At 43.4% G+C, this 24,061-nt stretch overlaps 1 protein-coding gene across 1 annotated transcript in view; it reads left to right on the top strand.

The window, feature by feature from the left end:
• Positions 1 to 3,006: 3,006 nt before the first annotated feature.
• The window catches only part of LOC138277681 (tetraspanin-36-like), a 133,136-nt gene continuing 112,081 nt past the window's right edge, over positions 3,007 to 24,061 (top strand). The window contains exon 1 of the mRNA XM_069219232.1: positions 3,007 to 3,206. Coding sequence (XP_069075333.1) covers positions 3,147 to 3,206 — 60 coding nt within the window. The 5' untranslated portion in view covers positions 3,007 to 3,146. The remainder of the gene's footprint in view (positions 3,207 to 24,061) is intronic.

Genomic DNA, 24,061 nt, shown 5'->3' with positions numbered 1-24,061 from the left:
TATGAGTATGGAGAGTGGATTCCCAATTTACCCAGGGATAACAATTTTGATGTTTTTTTTCAGGAACATTTGCAAGGACCTAAACACACTGAAGGAGAAATTGATTCATAGACCAGGTACCTATATGGTGAAAAACTCGGATTATCAAGAGAGGTGGGCCCTTAAAGCCCTACATGATGAGAAGACGAGTTGAATGAGGGAGGTGGACAAGGGGGGGCTGTGTAATAGTCATAAATAAGCAAGATTACAATAAAGTGATATTAAAACAGTTAAGTAACCCTAATTGTTACAATTCTCTTGACAAAAATCCAATTTCTGTGGTTACTACTATGATCAATGCACGGATAAAGCACTGCTATGATGAAGGTTTACTTGCACTTTGTGAATATTTTTTCTTAAGATTGAGAAGCCTAGATACCTATCTCTTTATATATTACCTAAAGTACATATGGATACCCCTTTCACGCCAGGAAGATCTATTTTGTTGGGTATTGGGAGGCCATCAGAGAAGTTGCCACAATTCACTGATGGCTTTTTACAACTGTTTGTGAAGAATATACCATCATATATTCAGGATACAAAGCATGTATTGAACTTACTGAATGATATTGTTTGGTCCGATAGGATGTTACTTGTTACTTTGGATGTGGTTTCTTTGTACACCCATATTCTGCATGAATACGGCATGATAGCCATAACTCATTTTCTAAACAAGAGACCCACTGAATTTCTTTTACAGTCAGGGATGGTTTAGAGATGACACGCCTTGTCTTGGATAACAATCTCTCTTTGTTTGAAATGGTATCATCAGCTTGTATTGTAAAAGTCTGGAGGATATAATAAGGAAAATAAATCACTTATGAATCACTGACTGATTTAGTGTGTTTACATGAAGATTATCTAAACAAGTTGGAACTATTAGAAATTAATAAAGTTTGGAATAATTACACATGTTGTGCTCAAAGCTATTAAATTTGTAATAAACCTCCAAAACACTTTGTGGACCCTAACCCAGGTAACATTTGCAAAGACCTTCACAGACATGCTGTCACACTGGACAAAACTGGTTAATCTCTCTCTCAGCCAAGGAACATTTCCTAACTGACTCAAGACTGGCAAATCAACCCACTGCTAATAAAACTTTCTGCAGATGTGAATGAACTTAATAATTTTCATAGCAACCAAACAGCACTGCTACAAGTTATTGATGATGCTCTACTAGTTCTAGACTCTGGCAGCTTCTGCTCTCTGATTCTTTTAGACTTATCAACAGCCTTCGATAGAGTAAACCACCTTACACTCCTCAACACTCTCAAAAATGGAATGGGCATTGATGCTTTTTTTTTCTCTGATGATAGTTTCTCTGCACTGAGGGCTGTTGATCAAGAGGTCCCTCAAGGTTCTATCCTTGCTCCAATTTTAGTTACCCAGTATATTGAGCCTCTTTGAGTTGTACTAAGAAAGGCAGGGTGATTCTATCATCAGTATTCAGAGGACAGCCAACTTCATTCTAGGTTTCCTCTCCAAATTACATCTTGCATATCACCATCACTCTAAACTACATTCATGACCAGATAACTTCTTACAATTTAAAAGTGAACCCCTTCCAAAACGAAGTTCCCACTCCTCTCCTAATTGAAATCACCACATCCGGTGCAATCCTGGATGGACACACTCAATGCCCTTTACAGCAAACCCACCTTTGTTGACAGTGACAAATTCCTAGGAGTCATCCTAGATAAAAGGTTTGACTTACAATCACAAAGCGCACAACAGCAAGAAATTTGTGATATCAAGTGCTTCTTTTCTGGAGACTCCACAGCTACAGTCCAGAGCAACATCTGAAATATCTTGTTCAATCACTGGTGCTCACAATAAGCAACTATTGTAAGTGTCTCTTCACCAGTCTCTCCAAGGCCCATCTCACCCTTCTGATATCAATCCTACATTTGCCAGAAAGTTTCATTTATGGGCCAAAGGGAATGCACACATCTCACCTATGTTGGTCACTCTCTGCTGGCTGCTCAGTAAGGCCTGGACCATATTAAAGATTGCCGATATCACCCATAAGGACTTACAAACATCCACACCTTGCTACCTGGCGGACAAATTGAGTTATCTGGAGGTAGTAGACCATTGCAAAATGCCAAAGTATTGTTGCTGAAACATCTGGCCTCTAGAAAGGAGAGACGTGTGGCACAATCCTTCTCAAGAAATGTGAACAAATTATGAGACTCCTTATCTCCAAACCTATGCACTACCTCACCGGGGATCTTCAAAAAGGAGCTGAAAGCCCTTCTTCAAAGACACTTTAATTAATGACGTCTTAGCTAACCTCTCCAGTGGGAACTTGCTGTCTCACCTCTGTGGTTTTGCTAGTGATCACTGCCTTGAGATTAACTGCACTATGTCCATTACATTAGACTTTATTTGTTTACAACCGGTTGTACATTCTCGAACATTTTTATAAATCCGTGCCTTATGTAATGATTTTCTGTTTTGTGATTTTAGATCTAACGTAATGATTTTATTATGTAGCAATGTGCTATTTTGTAAGTTGGACAATAGGTAACGACCTATTTTTTTTTATTGTAAAGCACTCTAGCACCTTTGGGTAATGCCTATATATAAAAATGCGTAAACAGACAAATAAATAAATAAATGGGTGTTCTTGCTGGCACTTATTTACAAAGGGCTCTTGCAAACCTGTCTTAAGCTGAAGCGCAATATTTCTGTAACCAGCCGTACACCCTAACTGTACTGAGGGGTATTTCTCGTGTTTCCGAGAACTCTCCATCCGAAGACGTACGGAACTGGCCTCGTTGTGTAACATAAAATCTCCAGAGTTTCTCACTTCCCCTTTTGTCCTGCACGCGAAGGAAGGCCGCGTGACGAAGAACCCTGGATCGTATGGGTGGAATACCCAGACACCCGCGCGGACAGACGGACATTCGGTTTACAATGAGAGCGGTGCCCTCGTTTCTCCTTTTTGTTGCCCTTGAAGGAAGTGGGCTTCTGCCAGTAAACACGCCTTGGAGTCTGTGGTCAGGTGTCCCCACAGGCTCCTGCATTCAGAACGATATTCGAACTGTTTGCAATAGGATTGTTTTTGGACCTGGCTGCGTTTCTCACTGGAAGGGGAAGCCATGGACCTTGTGATCGTCGCATCAAAGGCGATGCTGCTGCTGCTAAGTCTCGCTTTTTGGGTAAGTGTGTCATTATTCCGTTCACCTGGACTAGTTTATTACTACATTTAGCGATATCTGGCAGAGCTACGCTCACCGGTTACCAGGCAGATTTTAACCAGGATTTGCACTGACTCACCAATATCACATTACATTAGTAGTTGATCAGTGCAAGCAGCAAAGATATTCGACTAACTGAAAATCCCATTTTGCAGTGGCCGGTCCGTGCAACTGTCGAAGCAAAACTTTGTCTTGTGATCGGTTTAAAATGGCTCGGTCATTGGTGCTCTAATTCAGCTCACGTTCTTTGTTGCATTTATGTGTGCACAGAAGAAATAGCGCAATCTGTTGTGGTCAGGCCAGTACATGGCTTGATTTGTGTTCATCAACATGGCTTTCCTCAGGCATCAAATCACACAAGTGCGTGCAAGCCTTACACTGTGTTTCACATCGTCAGTGCACAGCTCACCGCTCAGGGTCCTCCTAAACTGAGAAGTCCTTGAAGTTGTCAGCGGTGTTCACCTGCAGATTTACTGATGTTCCTAGCACTTTCCTTCGGAGTATTCACTCTCACTCAACATGAGATAAGCACTCACAGGTACCACAGGCGGAAGTGGCGTAGTTTGCAGTCAGTGCCGTCAGCAAAGGCAGATGAACAGCTTCCAATAATAAAGGCCTCGAAGGGGTAAGTCACTGATAGATCTGGGAGACAGCACAGCTGTTAGCAGAACAGATGTTAAGAAGGAGGCATAAAGAGTCCACAAGGCAGAGGATGCAAGCCCCTCATGCAGGCACGAAAATTGGGCCCGCGCCCCCTGCTTTGATAATAAAACAAAATACACAAGTTGTGACAAAACGGGCTCCTCCTGCCCCTGGAGCCCCACTGCCACTGCACCTGCTGCAATATTGATAGCTACGCCATCGAGAGTCAGTTAGTGTCACATAACGTATGTCTGAAGCAGTAGCAGGCCCACTACTAGAAAGCTTCTGCTATCAAGCACCGGTACGTCCACACTCCTGCCTCCAGCTTTCATCAAGGCAGTACTTCAGAAACCTTCTTAAATTCTCAGGTATCAGGTCCTAAAATATTCTGTTCTATTCTGGACCAGTTTAGAGTGCTGAGTAGACAGGTAAATGCATCCTGCATGCATCTCTGCGAGGCTGCTCTCAGCAGTTTGGAACACATGTGAACTCGGAAATCAGAGGGTATAAAAGTCAGAACTGGGAGAACCATCTAACAAATCGTCAAAACTTGAGCTGTTTGAGAAGTTTGCAGAGGCACTTCGAGATACACCACAATAATGCTCCTTATGAAACACGTTTCCCTCTGTGAGCAGGGTTTAGAAGCCATCTTGGTCATAGCCTGAGATCCATGTGGTAGGCTCAAACTGTGGAAGATTTGTCCCTGCTCGTTGTGGTAAATGAGCATGCAGTGGTAGTTGCGGGCATAAGAATCGGTGTAGTCACAGATCTTACAGTCTGAGTAACCCTACACATGTGAATGACTGTTAATTTGTTTTGTCATGTTGAGTGCTAGTCAAAGCCTCCCCTCCTAAGTCCTCGATTGCTGAGAGAGTTTTATGTGGGCTTGTCAACAAGCAGCAAAGCCATTGCGCCTTCTCAAGAAAGCAAGCAGAAGACGTCGCCCCTGGGCAAATGTCCTCCTCACAAAAAAGTGGAGCAGAAGGTGACACTCAAGGACACGCCTCTGGACATTCTTACCAAAAGTGAATGCAGTGTCTACCACAATACACCTCCACCTTGAATTACAGTTGGAGATCGTGGATAATGCTGCAATGGTCATTACGCTTGGAGTGTTGGGAGTCCTGCTGATACTTGAGTCATAGAACTTTGGGATAAAGATGCTCCACTTCTTAGTCAGAAGTATTACGAAGTGAAAGCTGGGCCACAATAATAAGAATAAAAATAATCTGAATAAGAGCAGCTCCCCATTCTCTATGTAAAGGAGAGATGGATTGAGGTGGGGATATTTAACAGTTTTGTCTTTTCTTTGTTCCAGAGAAGCCAACATGGACAAAGACACTCCTATACATTGCCCTTCCCAGTTTCTTGTGCCCAAGTGAAGGGTAGGAATTTTGAAAACATGAACCCTCTGGCTCCTGCCCCTATCACATTCCCCTTACTAAGAGTTTGCAACGTCCGTGGTTAGACACTATTCAGGTTAGCTTGGACTCTGAACCCTATAACTAAATCATTTTAAATGACGAATTGTAGGAAATAAAGTTTTCTTAATCTGAACGTCTTGATGTGGGGCATTTGCAACATGTGTGGTTCTAGTTAAGGCTCTCCAGGTATCAACTTTTGTCTATCCCAAATTAAAATATTAAGAAGATGCCCCCCAGTGTCTTCATATGGCATAAGAATATATATCAAATTGTAACAGTAACAGAGATCGTAATGCCAACCTCCCATTTCAAAGCCTAAAGACATACGGGACCCCCTCCTAACCTTCCTGTCAACGAAGACACGACACAGTCACACAAGAGACCTCCCACTCCGTCAGTAACCACTGGTACCACATCACTATTCTACCTCATGTGTGAGTACACATTGAATACAAACAATACATCACTGGAGAGATAGGTCCCATCTATGCACACTGTTAAATCAATTTGCACTTGAAACAACTTTATTCTGATTTTGCACTTGAAACAGCTGTTTATTCGGATTTTGCACTTGAAATAACTGTTTATTCGGACACAATATTATTTGCACAAAGAGTAGAAGGATGTCATGTTCTTATAGACACAAATGGAACTCTACCAATTGTCTTGCTGTTACTATACTACATTTCATATTACCTCATAAACTTAAATAAAGTTAAAAGAAAAAGACAACTCATTTAGCAGTTTTTGAATACATCATAATCTCTGTGTAATTGCTGTGAAACCCTGCAGCCAGATCAAAGGAAGTGCCACTTCGAGTAACAGTCCTAGCTAGATCCTGTTAGCTTTTCAGAAACAGCTGGTTTCGGAATGCCAGGGAGCATCCTCCCAGCCAATACAACTGTGCTACTGACAACTGTGTTGGGAATGTTGCTGCGGCATCTTCTACTCTGTCCCCACTTAATACTCCTAGGTGTAAGTCTGACATACTCAGATAAATCACGAGACAAAACATGCCACACAATAATTGTTATGTCATGTCATGCTATGGTGTATTACTAGCGTTTGCAAAGCACACAAGGGCATATTTGCCAAAAGTGGTGCATCGGTCCCGATGAGCCACTTTCCTTGCATCTCCCTTGCCCCACTAACAACACCATGGTTGCACTGTATTTACAATATGGCACACCATGGCAGTCATTACCACAACAGCGTCAAAAATGTTGACGCTAGTGCAGCAAAGCACAGGAAAGCCCATAGATTATCATGGGTGCATAACTTCAACACTGGTCCTAAGCAGGCATTAAAAAATGACGGAAATAATGGATCAGTGAAATCTTGTAAATTTCACTGCGCCATTTATTTTTGGAGTCCCTGTGTGGGAACGCCCCCTTGCATACATTATGCCTTCCACAGGCATTATGTGGTGCAAGGGGTTGGAAAGTGGTGCAATGCATGCATTGCGCCACTTTGTAAATATGGCGTGAGGGAATGGCGGCATTAAGGCAGTACAAGGGGCTTGTGAATCTGCCCCACAGTTTACCATTAGTTTGATCTTGTATCCAGAGAGATTCGGGCCATTCTAATGATTCCATCTCACACCTCAGCCTAACCGTATCTGTGGTATTAGGAATAAGGTGTTTGTATATATATAGGCCGTGATGGCTGAAACGCGTTGGTGGAGGAATTATCTTCAATTAAAACTATTTAGACATTGGAGTTCACGAGAGTGCAACGTTTACTTTTGGTGATTTATATATATATATATATATATATATATATATATATATATGCGCTCTACTGTGGAAGTGATTTGCTTAGTATAAGGTTGATTAATGGATTAATAGGTGCAACCTTTTTTTACAATTCTATTGAATAGTTAGGAGTGATGATTTAAAATCAATGTACTGTGGGTGCATTATTTCAGTGCCAAACAAAAAAGGCCGGAAGTAGGCTGTTTGCTTGGCCAACTCTTACATCAGTAATACGTCTGTTGTCCACTTCTAGCGGTAGATCTGTGCTTGAAATTTCTTTCCAAATTAAGACACAGCGTTGCCCTTCAAGCTACCCAAGAATGGGATATGTAGGACATACTGGAATTGGACCAATGATAACAAACTAAATACCCGATCTGAGGTGTGTTAAATGTGGGCAGAGTGTTGCTCTGTTGGATGATTGTGTGTGACCTATCTAATGTGCAAGTATTATTGTGAGTGATATTTTGCCCTGTTACAAGCATAGTGCTGTGTTGGGTTTGTGTGGAGTTCTGCCTGTTGCGTTCTGCTGGATGTATGCCAAGCAGAATGTAGCTTCTTTAGTGGAAAAATAACCACTGGACTTGTGGGATTGTGGGAAACCCCAAATTTGGGTGCACATCTGGAATTTCCTGCCAGCACTGCAAATATTTCACCGCTCCGCACCAGCCCACAAATTCCCCCTGATTAAGGCGGTGGCAGACAACGACCAGCACAGCAGAGGCAGGAAATTACTGCAACGCACCCCCACTGCTTGCCCACTGCCGTCGCTCACAGATGGGGGCGGCGCCGTAACGAGGCGGAGGACAAGAAAAGTTTGGGCCTATGAGGCCAGAGGCGTCCAAGACCTAGTGGCAGGTGAGGAGGGACGGAGAGGTACTGGGGGCGTTTACTTGACCCAGCGCAACACGATTGGCCGATACGTGACACGAGTGACAGAAGGAAGCTTGGGAGGACCGGAGAAGAAGGAAGCGTACCAGTCCCTGCGCGGAGGAGGCCTGGGGGAGAGGTGACCCCACTCTGCCCTAATATAGAGTGCAGGACTTGCCAGGACCCGCGCTGAACCAAGAGTCAGAGGTGGGACCTGTTTGAGTGTGTGGAACTGATCTAGAACCGCATTGCTTGGTCACTCTGAAGAGGAAGTTGCTCCGCAACAGCTGTGTGAGCCATGCACCCCCCTCCTGAGGTCCTTCGAGACAGACACTATGAAGCCGACTCCCTGAGGGAGAACAGGGCATAGGAGCTGTGAACCCTACCAGTATCTGCCATGGAGAAATCGAAACCCAAAGCACAGGGCCAACAGGGACCAACCTCCGTGGATCTGCAAGACATCCCAGCCTCGGGGATGGCCATGGACCCAATGACTGAGGGGGATGCATGACACCCTAAATAAAATAAAGTGGGCCATTAAAGACTCTAAGCTCACCCTGCAGCGGGATATAGGCAAAGTCACGGCTGAACTGGGTTTGGGGCGCCCAGACCATCAGAAACTTTCGGATACGGTGCGAGATGTGGAGTCTACAGTCACGAACCTACAAGCATCCCATCTGGCATTGAAACTCCAGGTATCCCACTTAGCAGACAGAGTGGACCTCCTGGAACGTAGGGCCGAAGATGCAGAAGGGCACAGTCTCCCCAACAATATCCATATTACCAGTCTGCCTAAGGGAGTGGAGAGGAAGAACATGGTGGAATTCCTGGGGCCCTGGCTGCGAGCTCTCATTGAGGAGGACAGCATCACGCCCTTTTTTGGTCTTGAGAGGGTGCACCGAGTGCCAGCACGCCAACCCCGCCTGGTAAGATGCCCAGACCTGTTGTGGCTAAACTCCTTCATTACCATGATCGGGACCTGCTGCTACAGAGGGCACGTGAGGCTGGACCCTTTAGAGTGGAGGGAGGCCAGGCTAGTCTGTTTCCAGACTTTACGGCAGCCGTACAGGCCAAACATGCCACCTTTTTAGCGGTGAAAAGGGCACTCAGAGAAGAGGGGATATCTTATGCCCTACTCTTTCTATCTAGGCTGAAACTTATGGTGGATGGAACCATGCGTTTCTGCCAGGGCCCTGAGGAAGCATGAGCGTGGATGAAACAATACAAATCTGGCACAGATAGATCCCAGAAAACAGTGGTTGTGAATGCCCAACGTCGTAAAAAGGGGAAAATTGCAGAGTTGTGCCCGCCGACCATGGCTCACCAAGCCCACACCAACCCAGACAGAGGAAGGGAAGCTGCTGGTGATACAGGCGGCAGCCTCGCCGACAGAGGCTGAAGTGTCCGACAGTGAAGGGGCAAGGAGCGACCAGGACCAAGATGCAGAACCCCACCTGTCAGACTCTGACTCCCAAGCTAGTACACCAGAAGACCTCCACCGAGTTACGCCCCAGTCCTCCGAAGACATCATTTAGATAGACTAAGCCGACTCACTGAATGCTGCGCTGACTACACATGTTGTTCTTTGTCCTGAAGGGCTGGGTAAGAATGCAGGACGATATCTCAGCTACTGACCTGCACCCCCCCACTCCTGCCTCTTCACCTCAGTTGAGGCTGTATTATATACTACACATTATGGCTATTATGCACTGTTTGAGCGACTGCCCTTGGGTGGGGAGTTGGGATTTTGTTCCTCTGTTATGTACTCTGTGATCTCTAGGGGAACTGTGACTGTTGCTCTGCAGAGCATGGCAGAAGTTGTAGACCCGCTGGGGGTCTTGGCTGCCAGTGGAGGGCGAGAATTGTTATCAAATGGCTGAAAAGTTGACCACACTCAATGTTATCACCTGAAATGGGTAAGGACTAGGGTCCATGGCTAAAAGACATAAAATTCTGTCATATTTGAAACGTCGAGGAGTGCACATAGCGATGCTGCAAGAGACGCACCTCATACAAACAAAGGCCCAGCGTCTTCACCGGTGTTAGATGGGACAATTGTTTGGGACTACTCTGCGTACGCCAGAGGTACATTTGTTTGGGTAAGGGCGGGGGACCCGCTGGAAGCAACAACAGTGGAAGTAGACGACAATGGTAGGTATATCTTTGTGGAAGGTCGCCTACATGGTAAACCCATTGTACTGGGAACGGTGTACACCCCTAATCAGGACCAGGTCTCCTATCTTCATACTCTGACTACCTACTTTGACACCTTCCCAAGAGGGTCGTTCCTCATAGGGGGTGACTTTAATGGTTCCTTAATATGGATTTAGATCATTCTTCTCCACCTGTGCAAGGGGCCCTTCCTCAGGATTAACTGCATGGCTGTTCAACTGGGCCATGGAGGGTGTGTGGTAGACGGATCACCCGCTGGACAGAGATTACTTCTACTACTCCCCCATACACCATGGCCACACTAGAATAGAAAGAATTGTATGCACAAGGTCACTCTGTGAGCAGATAAGATATTCAGAATACCTAGGCCGCACATTCTCAGATCACAGCCCGCTTTTGATCCACCTGCAAACGGCGGGGCCCTGGCCCCCTATCCAGATGTGTCGTTTACAACCAGTGGCGCTGGAGGATGCTAGTTTCAGGGACACAATGTCCACGAAGGTAGCGGAGTACTGTTCCTTCAACATGGGATTGGCCTCGCAAAGGGGAGTGTAATGGGAGGCCCTTAAAGTGGTAGTAAGGGGACACTGTATGGGTCAGACGGTAGCATCAAACGAGCCCTGGAGAAGGACCTCCTTTGCCTCGAAGACCAACTACATGTTCTAGACAATGCGCAGGGTCTTGACCCTGAGGCCCGACAACGTTTATTGAACGTCCTCGAGGAGTAATCTGTAGCCTTTGAGAAACTTAGATGTTACGACCACGCGCAATATATGAACAGGGTACTACGAGGAGGAAGGCAGGGCTGGACGGTTATTGGCCTGGTTGGTCCGCCCTCACACAGCAGAAACACCAAACACTGGGATTAAATTGCCTGATGCTCTTTGATACACAAACCCCTACATATAAATGTAGCGTTTTGATACTATTATCCGGCACTGTAAGCTCCCCCGGAGGCTCATTGCCAGATACACTGGGTGAGTTGTTGGCTGGGATGCGTCTGAAGGCCCTCCCAGAGGAGGCCCTTGGCCCACTAGGCGTGACTGTGACAAAGGGTGAAATAAAACTGGCTTTTAAAGACTTAGCGACTGGCAAGACCCCTGGGATTGACAGCCTTCCGCCAGAGTTTTATAAACTGACAGTATACACATTAGCTCCAAGGATGGTTGAAATGTACAAAGAAGCCTATGAGAGGGGCCTTCTACCTGCGACAGTTAGGGAGGTCCTGGTGGTCCCCCTCCCTAAGACTACTGATCGGAACGCAGCGGTTACAGACTTTAGACCTCTTTCTTTGCTCAACAACGATTTTAAAATCCTGAGTAAGGTCCTGGCAAATAGGCTGTTGCCTCATATGCAGACCCAGATCCACAGCGACCAGAGTGGGTTCATACCTACCCGGAACACCTCACAAAATCTCCACAGATTGTACACTGTGCTGTACAGTCATTCCCACCCGACTGATTCCAACGCAGTCCGTTGACCTTGAGAAGGCCTTCGACACGGTGAGATGGGATTATTTGGAAGTTAATATGCATCGACTGGGACTAGGAGAGGCAAGGATTAAATGGTTTCAGTTACTATATGCCTCTCCAACTGCAAGAGTTAAGACTGGGCAACAGATTTCTGACTTATATGATATACACAGGGGTACCAGGCAAGGGTGTCTACTCTCTCCCTTGCTGTTTGCCAAAGCAATGAAACCACAGGCAGAGAGGTTTAGGATGGAGGGTCATGGTAGGGGGATATGTAGAGGAGGTACAGAACATATTATATCGTTGTATGCAGATGACCTGTTGATTTATCTGAGAGATGGGGAACTGGCGCTACCCTGGGCACTTCAGGCACTGGAAGACTTTGGGCGATACTCAGGACTACGCCTTAGTAGGGGGAAGATATGTGTGTTCCCAGTGGTTGCAGTTTCTATCCCACCCTCCACCTGCCCAGTGGATGTTACGTGGGCACTTGGTACATTTAGTTACCTTGGAATTCAAATTTACCATGACGAGGTGGATATCAGGGAGGTAACCTGGGTAAAGTCCTCCAGTTCCTCCGGGCCTGCGTTGGTTTTTGGTGCTTCCCTTAACCTGCTCTTTATGGCACAAGTCTCGTTGTCTAAGATGATTATGCTCCTTAGACTCCTATTTTTTTGTTAATCTACCAGTAACTATCCTGGTGAATGGGTTCAGGTCCTTGGATACACTTCTGAGGGAACTGATATGGAACGTTGGGTGTCACAGGGTTGCTCTGGCTGCTCTCCGCCACCCCCGGTGACGGGAGGATTGGGAGTCCTGGATTTTGAACTCTATTACATAGCGGCGCAGCTGCAATGGCTGGCACGTTGGCTGAACAACCATGGGCTGACGGAGCTGGACTGGGACGGTGACGGACAGTGCACAGACACGTTGCTGGCCAGATTGTTTCGGCCGCAACTCAAGTCTCCAGGGACCAGGGTTCTCCTGGGTGAGGCCCTCATGGCCTGACATAGAGCGCTTAGGCGAACCGGGGTCCTGACCCCCAATGCTCCTGAGATCCCCTTAGTGGGGATCCCACTTGGTGAACCTCCCAGCTGCTTTACGAAGGGACAGATGCTCCCCTGGATTGAGGCAGGGGTTGACCTCACTGGGCGACTGCTATAGGCAGGGCAGATTGTCATCTTTTGCAGATCTTTTGGAGCAGACTCAGCCTCCCACGGGGTCAGTTTTTGAGATACGAAGCAATGATTTGTGCTATATGGGACCTATGGAGGAAGGGAACAGGAGCCCACCACCCATGCTGCGCTTCAGACAATGCTTAGGATGGGTGGAGGTTCTCACTTAGTGACATGGTTATACAAGGCACTAAATGGGACGGGGAGTGGGCCACTACATTACCTGAGGGATTGTTGGGACGCGGACTTGGGCAGGGAACTGACGGATGTTGAGTGGGAAAGGGGGATTGCTTGTGCATCCTGTGTATCCTGGAATACACGCCTTAGACTCATTAAGTTCAATCTCATACATAGGACGTATCTTACCCCCCATAGATTTCAGACTATATATGGTGGGGAGCCCCAGATCTGCCCTAGATGCAGAGCCCCAGATGCTGATTTTGGCCATATGATTTAGGGACGTCCCACTCTAACAGCCTATTGGGTTGCAGTTATTGCGCACCTTAATTTAACCCTAGATAGGCCCCTACCCGTCACCTTGGAAGTCTTCTTGCTGGGCTTGTTGGTTAGAGCGCCCTCTAAAAAGGTAGGGAACAGATTTATAGGTTTGGCTTTGGCACTAGCACGACGCAGGATGGTGATGTCTGGGAAGGCCCCTGAGGTACCCTGTGAGACCTTTTGGAGCCTTACTAGGGTATAGGTATTTGTCCTTTTGCCTACCAATGCAGCTCAACCACAAAAGAAGGCAGAGTCAAAGGCACATATGATAGAATGTCAGAAAGAGAATTATAATAATCTTCTGGAACAATTTATAAAGAAATATTAATCATTTACAAAATATTTTGTGCAACCAAAACATTCAGCTTCAAGTTGTGAGAGTTGCATGTATTATTGAAGACTAGTAGAACACTAGTTATTCCTCTGCATTCTTCCTAGATCGTATTTCATACACTCTTGGCAACTACTTAATACTTATTGAAATTAAAACGTCAGAACACCAAAACTACACTTTACTCTGTATTTTCATAACATTACAATGGGGGCCAAGAACAACAGCCGAAGGCATTCCAGATTATCTTCTCCATGAGCGAATATAGTTTAGAACAATAAACAAAGAGGATTTTTTTTCATACCAATACATTTTTGTATAGAGCACATCAAGGTAATTTCAATGAAGCTCCATCTGCCTACAATAGTTCATGTAGCCGCTAATCCCTTTTCATTGTTCGTAAAATTTTCATAGAGACAACATCTTTGATTGAACCTGATCAGGTTATGCAAACTAGTGAATATGGCAAGACTTACAGTGAATTTTCCAGCAATTGCAATCCCAATTCAGACCTCCTTTGGAATGGTAAGTCTTCCTTAAAGCAAAAACTGATAGACATCTTTATACTAAACTTCACTTGTAGACAGTACGTTGCTCATAGCAGATACTTTATTTGGTTTGGTATAAATCCGTTCAGTAATTTTAAGCCATTCAAAAAGCAAGTAATAGAAATATTGTGACTGTTGTTTGACGATCCTGTTCATGAACCAAAATTTTAATGAGGGGATTCCAATATGGTGGCTGTTAGCTAGGACACACCTCACAGAGCTCTCTGAGCCAGTGCTAACACTTTTTAGAAATTAAGACCCTCTTTCCACAAAAAGCAGATTGTGAGAGCCCACACTGCACAGAGGTAATGGAAAAGAACCCAAAAGCATCACAAGAGGAACACGTCTGGACCAGTAAAGAGGGAAGTCTCCGAGCGCACATACTTTGGTCCTGGACTTCTGGAGACAGGGTTGGGGCCAACGATTGTCAACAAAAAGAAAGAAAACTGGCTGCTGCCTACATACAGACACTGAGGCAGAGTTCTGGACACCATTGGGATCTGCGACACAGGGCAGAGGCACCAAGAGATATACACATACACACACACATACAGGTATAATAGGAGGCTACTAGTAGGCCCCAGAGACGAGGTGGTGCCTTAGGTGCTTTATAACCTTTGGAAATGTAAGGCTTACCAAAAAGTCCCAGAGAGTGGCAGATCCTCAAGAGACTGTTCAGGAGACGGGGCATACAAAATCATCAATATTGAGAACAGCCCATCTACAGGTAAATCACATTTACAAAATCCCATATGAAATGGTGAACTCAATGGAGTGCCAGGTGCCAAAGCCCTGCCATTATAGAGAGTGGAGTTACCCACATTTCTTGTTACAAGCAAATGAATTGACGTGAGAGGACAGGAGACAATGCTTAGAGCATCCTTTTATACAGAGCATAGTTTTATTCAGATATAAGTATAGATAGTGGGGAAAAGGTGGTCAATAAGGGTTTATTCCCCCACAACAGACAAGAACCCAAAAGACAGGCTGAACAGAAGACTGCATATTGGCAATTCAAGAAAAAATGGCAGAGATGCAGGGATCTCCTAAGATGCAGAGGAAGCCTAAAAGCAGGATTTAACATAGGCTATGTAAACAATTGAAAAGAGGCTAAACAAAGTGGAATTTAAAACAGAAAAAGGTGCACGTGATAAAAAGTAAAAAAAACAATTCAATAAAACAGCCTCTGAACATCAAATACAAAAGGTTAAAATAGCAAGTAAAAATCAAAACTCATGAACATGTTAAACAGTTGGAAGCTAACTATGCAGATTTTTGCTCTAGAATTAAAATATCTTCACTCAATCTCTTCCAGATGAAGCTGAGTGTGAAGATCTAATTGGGACAGTTAAGCCATGTTTGTTCTAGTGCTGAAAGGTGATGCTGTACTTAGAACTAAAACGTAAAGAGTACACAGGGCTGGGAAAGAAGCACATTTTCCTGGAGACACATTAGCACGACCTGAATCATTTACTCTGAAATAATGCATTATGAAATCCTTAAGATAGAGAAAATCTCTTGAACTGGAAGTTAACAGCTTTTATTGCCCTGGGAGGGTCATTGGCCATCATCAGGACCTATTAAGTTATTACCAGATCCCTTATGTAGTGGTCCATCAAACAAACATTTATAGGTTGCAGCAAATCACCCATGAGGGTCTCTTTCCTCTTCACTGATTTAAGCAGAGTTTGGAGCATAACTAATAACATCTGAATTAATCTTAATCATCAATCAGTAGTATGCGTTTTCTAAGGAGGTTTCTTAGTGCTGCACGTTTTTTCTCCTAACTGGGAGCCTCTGCAGGATATACTTTTCATTTGTTCTATTCAGTGCAGGATGGTACTGTGGCAATTAGGATGAGTTGCCCTATCCCCAGGCAATCAAAAAGGGGACTCAAGGACCCTCTCAGTGTAATGTCCTTGATGGAGGAAGGAAGTAGGCATAGGAGGGGGCAGTTGTAGTAACGACTGAGCGGTATTAAAGGAAGGTTCTTTATGCAGTCTTAGACACATCGGACAGCAACAGCATCAACCTCTCAACTCCCTCAACTACCACCCTTAGAAGCCACATCTATGAATGCTCCATAGTGGAACTATACACATGCACCTATTGTCCAATTAACTACAAGGAATACCATATACATAATAATGTTGGCATTACAACATATCGTCTCTTTACATGCACACAAAAAATGTAACTTAAAACAAATAAATACAAATAATAAACTAGCAAAATCCATTTTATAACCTATCAAGACAATATACATGAAACGGTAATGAATAAGAAATCTGAAAATGAATAAGCTAATAAGTCAATAAAGTATTTGCATGTTTCAATTATACCATACTAACACAAACAAAAACTTCAAACCTTTTTGATTAGGTAATAATTCTCCTAAATCTTCCAGTATTAATTTGGTTTTCATTGTTCGCATTATAATGTATTTTCGGAGAACTAGATGACCCTGGCACGTCACTCACCTTCTCTGTATGTGCTTAACATTCATGCACAACCTGCCTACTGTCAGAATTTACATCCTCGCCTATGTCCATCCAATAATATTTATTGACAATATCCCTTTCAGGTTGGGCAGAATTCCTGCATTCAGATATTCTGCCCATATGCCACACTTTCCCATTGCTCAATTATAAAGGTTACAAAACATTTCATACGCCTGCAGTGATTCTGAAAATCTGCTTTCACCTTTTCAAACCTTTCTCTCCTTTATCACTCTCACCCAATATCAACCCCTCTAATTACGCTCCTTAGTCAAATTTTTCTTGTCATACAATGACGTATATGCATGTTTAGCCATAGTAATTTTCATCCTCTGCTGCTCTGGTGTCCACTTTACTTGCTTGGCCTAAGCCATCCAACCTAAATCCTTGCCAATGGGTTTTCGTCCCCCCATCATGGAAAATTGACTTTTCTCAGAAACACTACTGGAAGTAATTCTATATGCCCAGATTAATTTAAAAACCTCACTTTCCCAATTCAATTCACTTCTCCTGGCCCATTGATAATAGTCTTAACTACTCTGTTGAAGCACTCAACTAAGCCTTTTCCTTGTAGATGGTTTAAAGAGTTGGTTTTATGGGTGGTACTATTTCTTTTCAAGAATTGTTGAAATTTCTCTGCAACACATTGTGGTCCATTAGCTGTAAGTATACACTTAGGCAGCCCTTCTCTCATAAAAACTCTGTGTAAAAGCAACAATTCATTCAAAATCAGCCTTACACACTATTTACATTTCTGGCCATTTAGAGAAATGATCCCTTAAAAATAAGATATACTTGTAATCACCTTCATCACGCTCTACTGGACCCACTACATCCAGGAGATTCTTTCCCAAGACACATTGAGAAATACAATAGGTATTAAAGGAGATGTGAACATCTTTTGACATTTGTCAGAATTATTGCACTCCATACAATCTCCTCAGTTTGCTTATTTAATCCGGGCCACCAATAATACTCTTTATTCTTTGCTTGGTATTCAACAACCCCAAGATGTCTCTTGAGACAAATCTAGAATCTTTTTAATAAGTGAAACTGGTGATATTACTCTACCACATCTGAACCATATGTCAATTTCTATGCATGTTTTATTCCTCACCTCCCAAAACACTTTTTCATCCAAGCCTAAGTCATTCTTGCTTGTCCAACCTTTATTAATGTGTACAGCTTTCTTTTTAAACTGACATCCTTGTCCCAGCCATCTCTCCATTCAGACATGTTAATGCCTTACATTCCACCATTGAATAGTCCAGCCACACAACCTTCTTCACAAACTTGCTCATCTACTTTTTTAATAGGCCAATATTGTACATCCTGTGTAAAATCCAACAATTTTACAGAAATCCTACTCAATCTTGGGGACTCATCTTTTCAAACCAGCATTTGCTAATATCCTTGTTAATGGTTTATGATCTGACCTTAACTATACATGAAAATCCCACACAATCTGAGGAAAATGATTTAATGCCCACACACAAGCTAATGTATCTCGCTCAATCACCAAATATCTTTCTTTGGCAGGGAACAAAAAACGAGATTACATCATCCTTTCCAATCAGGCTAGGGGCTTTTTAATTGCTTCCACTAACTCTTGTTTAGGTTTAATGCCACTCTTACTGACGCTATGTCCCAAGTATAGAACTTCAACCTCTGTGAATTTGCACTTACTGAATTCGATTGTCAGTCTTTCTCTTTAGGAATTTCCAACACTTGTTTCACTTTCTTGTCATGTTCCAATGTGTTTTTGCCCATGACCAGGATGTCATCTTGGAAAAACATTACCACAGCGATTCTGCAAAATATGTTACTCAAAATTCTTCAGAATATCGCTGCAGCTGATGCCAATCCAAATGGCGCCCTTGTAAATTGGAAACATCCGAATGGTGTGATAAAAGTTTTGAATTTCTTCCTGTTGTGGTGTTACAGTACTTGATGATAAGCTGATTTATGATTAGGGCTCCCGGTTTTATGGTATTTATTTTTTTAACATTTCCATCTGTACTTATCCATATTTACTTTTTGGTCATTTTATATGTATTTATTCACAATTTATTTTGTAGCAAGCAAATTATTTAAATAGACAATGTGCACTTGGTTATTTACAGGTTTAGATAGATTTATATAGATGGGTAAATGGGTTACTGCTTTTAACAAAGAGATCATTTTGCTACTTGCAGTTAATAAATTGTAATGCTTCTAATATAGCACAGTGATCTATAAAGGACACATGAATTCTACATGTATACAATGTATAATGTGGATGTGTGATGTAGAGCACTTTGACACCTGCATTGGGTTGAGTAGTGCTATAAAAGAAAAAAAAAGAAAATAGTGGTATTTAAATTGTTATTTGTGTATATACTGGGATAGACCAACACATCTATATTTCTTCAATGCATACATATGTCTTGGATCCAGGGACTGAACAAAGTCAAAAGCATGCCTCTCTTAAGAACCTGTGAAGCGATGAGCAGTATGAATTAGTTTTCCCTCAATTGCTTTTAGGTGTGCGTCTTGCCGCCCCCCTCATAGCTCCCAGCCAGGAAACTCCAACAAAAGGAAGCCTAATGGCCCCTTCATGTCGACCTTTGTTATGGGCTCAGCTGACATCCGATAAGCTCCCTCTCTGCCTGCACCGGACATGCTTGTCTAAGTAGGGGATACTGGTTAACAAAGATGTTTTTATTCAGTTCCCTAAGGTCCACATGCAACCTTACCCATTGGGTCGCCTTACCTCCACTAAAGAAGAAACCTATTCCGCTGACTTAACCTGCTGTATTGACTCAACCTGCTCTATTGTTCCATCTACAACCAATATTTTTAATTCCTGATATACTTCATCCTTGATAGAAATTGGTATGTGTCTGACCTTGTGAACACATTGAACTGTTGACGATTTTAATTCAATTTTATGTACAATATCATTCAGCAACCCCACCGTACCTGTGAATACCTCGGGAAATGAATATGATAATCCTGTTTTTCACATCAAGATTATCCCTAACTGTCAACATAGGTTCCAGACTGTTGGGGTTAGAATAATTCCCAGTTCACCCTGATCAGCCCAACCTAAAACTGAAGGTCCTTTCTTAGACACATACAATTTGCAATTTTGCCTTTCTCTCTTTAAATTGAAATTCTAACTCACGAAAACCCATAAATTCAATCCTGTCGCCTGTGTAACTCTTTGCTATCATATCTGATTTGTCAAGGTATGTGCCTGACCTCCTTGTGAACTGGTCTTTCCAAACATCTTCATTCACTATGGTAAAAGGTGATCCCGAATCTGAGATAACATTAACCATCACCCCTCCCTTTATCAATTCACACATTCTTCCTTTTTACCTGATCCACACCCACAACATCATCATCAATACAAAACACATGATTCAAATTAGTTTTTTCAGAATCATCTGAACTAGACTCGCTATCATCTCTAATACATTTAACATTCAGTTTGGTGTTACTACATTTTTTCCAGCAAACCCTTGCACAGTGACCAACAATGCCACATTGCAAACACTTTTAATTTCTTGCAGGATATTTCTAGTAGAATGCTAAATGATGTGCACTCCCACATGTGAAACATTTCTAGGATCTGATCTTGTAAGCTTACTCTCTCCCAGATCCTTTTGTTTGCCATCCTTGGAACCCTGTGACCCTTTTTTATATTGTTCCACTGTCTTTTTTTCAAAGCAGATATTTTATTCACTACTTTGACTTCTTGAACCTCACCCGTGACTGCTTTACCGCTTGGCTTCTACTCTATCTGATCATAGGTTTGAAACCTTCTTGGACTTAGACAATATAGTAATACTATTTTTTTCTTTTCCGGAGATAATTCTATATCATCAAAACTATCAATATAATTGCAAAAGTACTCCTTCTGCTCTTTCCATGGCATAGTGGGTTCTCCCTTTGCTGGTAGAAATTCTTGTGGAGCCGTTAAATGTAATGAGTTTAAGGCACACATGACATACAGCATATAAACATCTAATGTAACATGAAAAACTGCTTCCAGAGTTCACACTGAACAGAACAATGTGCCTACAAATACTGTTTACATGTATCAGAACCAAATAACGTAACACTGCAGTTCAATGATGCCATGCATAAGCCAACAGCACTACAGTGCAAACTGATCTATAAAAACCCATCTGAATGAAATCTGTTAAGTAGTTTCATATCCTGTCAGCCAGCGGCTCTTACAAACAAAAGCCAAGAAGATAAACTGGCTTACTGTACTACTGTGAATTGTGTTTTCCAGATGCAGTTTGAGAATGAGCGTGCGCTGAAATGCGGAGCTCAAGCGCCTAAAAGTACCTCAGGCGCTGTCGTACCTAATACTGCATGTGCGCTGAATCACTACTGCGGTGCGTAATACCGCTTGTGCGCGATGCGATCTAGCCTATTAATACATTTAAGATGGCGGCAGTCAGGGCTCAAGGGTAACGCTGCATGGTATGCAACGCCGCGCACGCTGAAACTAAACAGGATCTCCTGGCAAGTTGTGAGACGTTGACAATGTCACTGTTGCAGGCGTCACTGGAACGCACAGTTGCAGGTGTCACTGCTTTGCAAATGAACGTAACGGGCAATGGCTGGTAACAACATCACCAGAGATAGCCACAGTGAAGGCCGACACCTCCTCACTCGATATCTGAAGGGCGTCGGGCTTCCCACTCTGTGCCTACCAGAACTACTCCGCTTGTGCTGGAGTCCTCTACTCCAGGCAGACCATCAGGGTAGTTCAGTGGCTTGCACTGCCCAATCACCGCACTATCGCACTGGTTAAGATGCTCACCGCCACAGGTTCAACTTCGCCACATCTAGGGCTGCTACAACTCATCGCCAAATTCTGTAATAACGACTCAGAGGTAATAAAGAAAGGTTCTTTATTTATGCAGACATGTCGTACAGCAACAACATCAACAATTCAACTACCTCAACTACCACCCTTCGAACCCAGATCTACACTTGTTCCATAATGGAACTATACACACACACACTTACTGCCCAATTAACTATAAGGAATACCATATACATCATAATGTTAGCCATACAACGTTGCATTACAACAGCAGGGAAATGGTGGACATGGAATTACAAAGATGTTTGACTTCACATGGAATGTGAAGTCAAAAAGGGCATTGATAATCCCCAGATGGGTGCAAGAATATGGTGTGAATAGTCTCACTTAACATGGAGTGACTAGACACCCTCAGAGTGCAGATTCTGGGGATGCTACTGGGGCTGGGCTGCAACATAAATTTTATACAGGAGACGCACTTGCTTAGTAAAGATCAAGGTTGAATGAGATCTAAGAAACTACCTGTGCATTTCTTCACCTCTCATAAGGGAGGCTTTGGCACTATTGCTGATGGAATGGTAGAGTATCAATAAAGACAAAAATAGCTGAAATTGTATTCTAAAGGCCATAATGGGTGGTTGCTCAGTCACGTTAACATTGATTTACGCTCTGAACTAAGTCTATGGTACAGGGACAGGCCATAGTAATCTTAACAGAGATGAAGAGGATAAGACTCATTGTGCAAAAAAAAACTAGAAAAAGAGCTGAGGGAGCTCGAAAACAGACATAAAGCTCAGAGATTAATAACAGCTATTGAAAGAATGAAGGTGTAAGGTCAACATTAAACATATTTCTAAGCAACAAGGCAGAAAGAGCACTTCTGTCATTTGAAATCAAAGCCATTCAGCTCACATACAAGAGTGATTAATGATCAGGTAGGAATACCACAAAGCTCAGAGGAGAGGACACAGGAGATATTTCAACAGTTGTATGAAGGCAAAGAACTAGATGGCAAGGAGCAAGTTATGCACTAGTATGAGATTATGTTAATTTAGAGATTATACCTAGGGCCGCTTAAATTTAAGCTTGGCAAGCCATTGAATTATTGAAAAGTAATCAAACTCCCAATTCTGATATGCATACTGAGCAAATCTGTAAAATGATAATGGAGACCTCAGTGGAATTATTATAAAAGCTGTTTTTGAAACAAGGTCTATCAGACCCAGTATATAAGTGGCTATTATGTTTTTTCCCAAACCAGGGGACTGAGAATGTTGCTCATTCAACAGGCTTATTACTGTCATCATTTTAGATTCCAAAATATTAATGAAAATATTGACATCTAGGTTAGACAGTATTCTTCTGGTATGCCAGGAGCAGCACCAGATAGGTGTTGCATCACATAGATTAGTGTACCTGCTTAAGGTACTTTCAAATATAGGCCTGGGGTAAAACGTGTGAGGCTGATGGCTAACATCCTGGTGAATCACTGTCTCACAGATTCAGATGAGACTAGGAATGAAGCAGAATGTTCATTTTCCCTTCTCCTTTTGACCCAGCTGGCAGAACCTCAGGTGATCAAAAAAAGGACCAAGAAAAAAGTAGTGAGTGTTGCATTTATGGGGTGAGGTGTGAAAAATACCCTTTTTTTTGCAGATGGCATCCTAGGACATTGAGAGAAGCATCCCAATCCATGTTGTCTTTAGTGACTAAATTGATATTTTTATTAAGTATAGGAGTTAAAGTTAATACAGCTCAGTCAGTATTGTTAGATATAAATATGTCAGTGGGCGAAAGGGCTGAGGTGGCGCAGAGGCTGAGGTTCACCTGGGCACGCCCAGATCTAAACTTTTTGACAAGGTAAATGGTGCAAAGATGCACTCACCCTGCAATCCAGCATGAATGATGTGTTCTTTCACACTTTTCCAAACCTACTGCCAACTGTACACAAACAATGTATAGGTTAGAAATAGATCCAGGGAAAGGAGGGAGAAACAGAGACACTGAATAGCCTCACATTGCCTGGTGTCACTGTCTGGCTTAATCGGAACTGTAGGATCATTATATCTAAAATACAAGAGTTATAGGGGGTGATTCTAACCCTGGCGGTCGGTGTTAAAGCGGCGGCCAACCCGCCAACAGGCTGGCGGTCCAAAAAATGGAATTCTGACCCTGGCGGGAACCGCCAACAGAGACCGCCACATTAACACTCCGACCGCCACGGCGATACAAACAAACAGCGCGGCGGTCACCGCCAACAGGCAGGCGGCAGACAATGTACCGCCCACCCCATCACGACCCACCAATCCGCCACCTTTTTCGGGGCGGGAGCACCGCCGATAAAAACACGGCGGAAACAGACTACGAACGGGAAAACGCTCACCTATACGCACTCCACGAGGAAGGAGGACAGCATGGAACCCGAATTGAACATCCTACCTGCTCTCGTCTACCTGCTCATCTACCACGAGTACGAACGGTGAGTACTGCACCTACGACACACGGGAGGGGGGAGGACGAAAGGTTATGGGCACACACATATGTGACCCCCCCCCAATATGTACACACCAATGCAGAGCAACAAGTCACAGTGACACCACCCAA

This window comes from Pleurodeles waltl, chromosome 1_1 (genome assembly GCF_031143425.1).
Source record: "Pleurodeles waltl isolate 20211129_DDA chromosome 1_1, aPleWal1.hap1.20221129, whole genome shotgun sequence".
Taxonomy (NCBI): Eukaryota; Metazoa; Chordata; class Amphibia; order Caudata; family Salamandridae; genus Pleurodeles; species Pleurodeles waltl.
The sequence above is the reverse complement of the archived record's forward strand: the minus strand, read 5'-3'. Positions and strand labels throughout refer to the sequence as shown.